Source organism: Notamacropus eugenii, chromosome X (genome assembly GCF_028372415.1).
Source record: "Notamacropus eugenii isolate mMacEug1 chromosome X, mMacEug1.pri_v2, whole genome shotgun sequence".
NCBI classification, from domain to species: Eukaryota; Metazoa; Chordata; class Mammalia; order Diprotodontia; family Macropodidae; genus Notamacropus; species Notamacropus eugenii.
The window spans coordinates 35313975-35317293 of record NC_092879.1 but is presented as its reverse complement, the minus strand read 5'-3'; the positions used below and the strand labels follow the sequence as shown (position 1 = coordinate 35317293).

General features: G+C 50.7%; 1 protein-coding gene across 1 annotated transcript; it reads right to left on the bottom strand.

The window, feature by feature from the left end:
- Positions 1-1829: 1829 nt before the first annotated feature.
- On the bottom strand, positions 1830-2786 carry LOC140516302 (mortality factor 4-like protein 2). The gene has a single exon (XM_072627303.1). It carries the CDS (start codon positions 2784-2786, stop codon positions 1830-1832), a length of 957 nt encoding a protein of 318 aa, XP_072483404.1.
- Positions 2787-3319: the final 533 nt, after the last annotated feature.

Genomic DNA, 3319 nt, shown 5'->3' with positions numbered 1-3319 from the left:
GGGGAGGCCTCCAACCCAGAGTTATGGCCAAGAGCAATGTGGCTTTCTTTGCCTCAGGGTCTCTACCTGCTGCACCAAGGCTATATGGCCTCCAGGATCCCTGATTTTACATATTGTCCCTGCAAATATCTGGTCGCAGCCCCTTCCTCTTGGGCCTGTAAAAGGTGGAAGGAGTGCACATGGGACGGGATGTTAGATCCCCTACTGGGGCCACTGCAGGTAATAAGTAGAAGCTTAAGAACAAGGTTGAGTGGCCCTTACCGAGACTCGGGGAGACCTCCCCACATTCCCAAGAGGAAATCCCCAGATGAACTAGGCCCAATTCTTATGGGATCAGAATGTATCAACACCAGGGCAAAGGCAAATCTCACTCTTACTTGATTTCATAGCTGGATGGATCTCTGGGGTCTACTGGAACTCACAGAACAATGAACACACACATTTTTTTTATTTTGAAAAAAACTCAATATATTTTCAACATTTGACCATTTTCAACATCTGAAGAAGGATCTCTCCTTAGACATCTGTCAATATAGAAAATATTTTCTTATCATGTAAATGTGTATTGGAATCAATTGGGGCACAGAATAATCATGCAGAAGACATCTCATGTACCAGATAATCCAACACTATCACCTCCTAAGCCCTTCCATTAATGTGGTGACATTTTTGGCACCAACAGTCATCAATCAAGGTTTTTGGACACTAATCATTCCCACAGGTCCTAAGTGCTGAGATTTAAAAGCACAGAACCATCAAAATAAGTGTACCTTTTTTGGGCAGGAAAATCAATACATTTTTGGACACTTGTAAAAGTCCTCTGAAGGAGGAACTTTGCTATACATCCCTCAATTCAGATGAGTGTTTTTTCTCTTACCATTCACTTATTCGTTGGAATCCACATGCAAATATGAGACCAGTTCAGTCACTGGCACACAGAGATAAAACACTTGGAAGAGAAATACAGTCACGTTATTAAAAGGGGCAGGTACCCAGTCCATGTAAAAGATGACCCTGTTAAAGTGGCAGTAACTTTAGCACTAACAATCATCGATGAAGGTGGTTGGACACTCACCATTCGCACAGGCTCTAAGTGCGCAGATTTAAAAGCACAGAACGATCAAAATATGTATACCCTATTTGGTCAGGAAAATCAACACATTTTTGGACACTTTTCAAAGCCCTCCGAAGGAGGAACTTTCCTAGACATCCCTGAATTCAGATGAGTGTTTTTCTCATCACTCAATTTTGCATTAGAATCCACATAGCAAAGAAGAGAACACTTCAGTAATGCCCACAGGGAGACAAAGTACTTGGAAGAGAAGCGTGGCCACCTTGCAAGAAGGAACAGGTTACCAGCCAGAGTCCCAGATAACCCAGTTAACGTGGCAATATTGTTGACACAATAATAAATATTGTTAATAATAATAATAATAATTTAATAATTGTTAATAATAATAATAAATAAAAATTGTTGACTGTTAAGTCCCCTCAAGGTCTTCTGTTCCTGAGCAGTCCCACAGGTCCTAAGTGCTGGAACCATCAGAATGCAAAATCGACAACGTGCGATGTGGTTGTGTAGGTAGGCGGGAAGGGTCCCACTTGGCATTCCAGTCTCTACGTCCGTTGCTGCAAACACTAGTGACTGTTCTGCAAGAAGAGAAGAGGCTTCCTCCATGGAAGAAGTTAAGGAAAACATTAAAGAAACAAACATCAACCCCCCAAAGCACATTAGAGGAACAGATCGTTTTGGCAAGGTATGGGCTGATATAACCAATGGACTGGCTCCAGGAAATGCTCATGCAGCAGGAGCCCAAACCACCATGCCTTTACGCAACTAATTTCAGGTGCTCCGCAGAGGCTGGCTCGTAGTCGCTGGTATCAAAAAACAACAGAGAAGAGTTGTGGGCCAGATAATCTAGGAAATCTTGCAAATGGCTCAGCAGCACATTCATACTGCTGTCATCCAGAGCAGTGCAGGTGAGCATTGGGCCCAGATGCTCAAAGAGGCGCAACAGGTGGATACCTCCATAGAGCTCGCACACCTGGCTTGAAGGGTAGCTGACCACCAATTCATCATACTGTGGCCTCTCGAAATCATAAAGCAGCTGGGGGCTTAGGAGTACATTAAAGTATTCCTTGAGCACAGCCACCAGGCCCCAGACAGCGCAGCTTTGATCTCTGGTGCGGTGCTTCAGAGGGAAGCTGGCATATTCATAGAGGATGGCATCGGCGCTGACCTTGGCTGGCAGGTTGCAGAGCATCTTCCTGAGGGTCACCATGTCCCAGTCTAGAATGAGCATGGGTCTCAGGGACTTGGGCGGGTCAACCTGGACTTCACATCTGCCTGGGGTGGCATCCTGTTGGGGATCCTCAGCAGCAGCTCGGCAGCTCGCTCCCCGTGATCCAGACTCTCGTCGCACCCTTTCAGAGCGGCTTCGCTTGGGCGGTGGCGGTGGCATCCTTCCAGAGGTGCTCCCTTCACCTGGGTCGTGGTGGCGGCGACCACGACTAGTGCGGGAGCGTCTGCCCCTGAGGGCAGCCTGTTCCTGCTCTTTCCTGGCAGCTGACAAGCGGAGAGCTTTGTTCCTATCCTGGTTCAACTGGTCCTGAGAGTAGCGGAGCACCCGATTCTGGGGGATCCACTCGTACTCCCAGCCGCCCAGCGGCTCTTGGGGGGCTTCTTCGGGAGGGGAGGATAGTGGGCCACTGGTGCTGGCTCCCGCCACTCCCTGGGGAATGGGCGCACTGCTCTGACTTCTCCCACAGGGGGCCTCGTGAGCCATGGCGTCCCCTAGGGAGCTGCTACTGGTGCTGGTGGTGGTGGTGGTGCTGGTGCTGGGGCCTGCTTGGTTGGTGCTGGTGCTGGTGCTGGGGCCTGCTTGGCTGGTGCTGGTGCTGGGGCCTGCTGGGCTGGTGCTGGTACTGGTGCTGGTGCTGGCGCTGGTGCTGGTGCTGGGGCCTGCTTGGCTAGTGCTGGTGCTGGGGCCTGCTTGGCTGGTGCTGGTGCTGATCCTGGTGCTGGTACTGGTGCCTGCTTGGCTGGTGCTGGTGCTGATGCTGGGGCCTGCTTGCCTGGTGCTGGTACTGGTGCTGGTGCTGAGGCCTAATTGGGGGGTGCTGGTGCTGGTGCTGGGGCCTTCTTCTCAGGTGCTAGTACTGGTGCTGGTGCTGGTCCTGGTGCTGGTGCCTGCTTGGCTGGTGCTGGTACTGGTGCTGGTGCCTGCTTGACTGGTGCTGGTGCTGGTGCTGGTGCTGGTCCTGGTGCTGGTCCTGGTGCTGGGACCTGTTCTGCTGGTGCTGCGCTTGGCCTTGGCAC

What these genes read in the sequence shown, in the direction of transcription:
- LOC140516302 (XM_072627303.1), bottom strand. Translation starts at nt 2,786, where the DNA reads ATGGCTCACGAGGCCCCCTGTGGGAGAAGTCAGAGCAGTGCGCCCATT.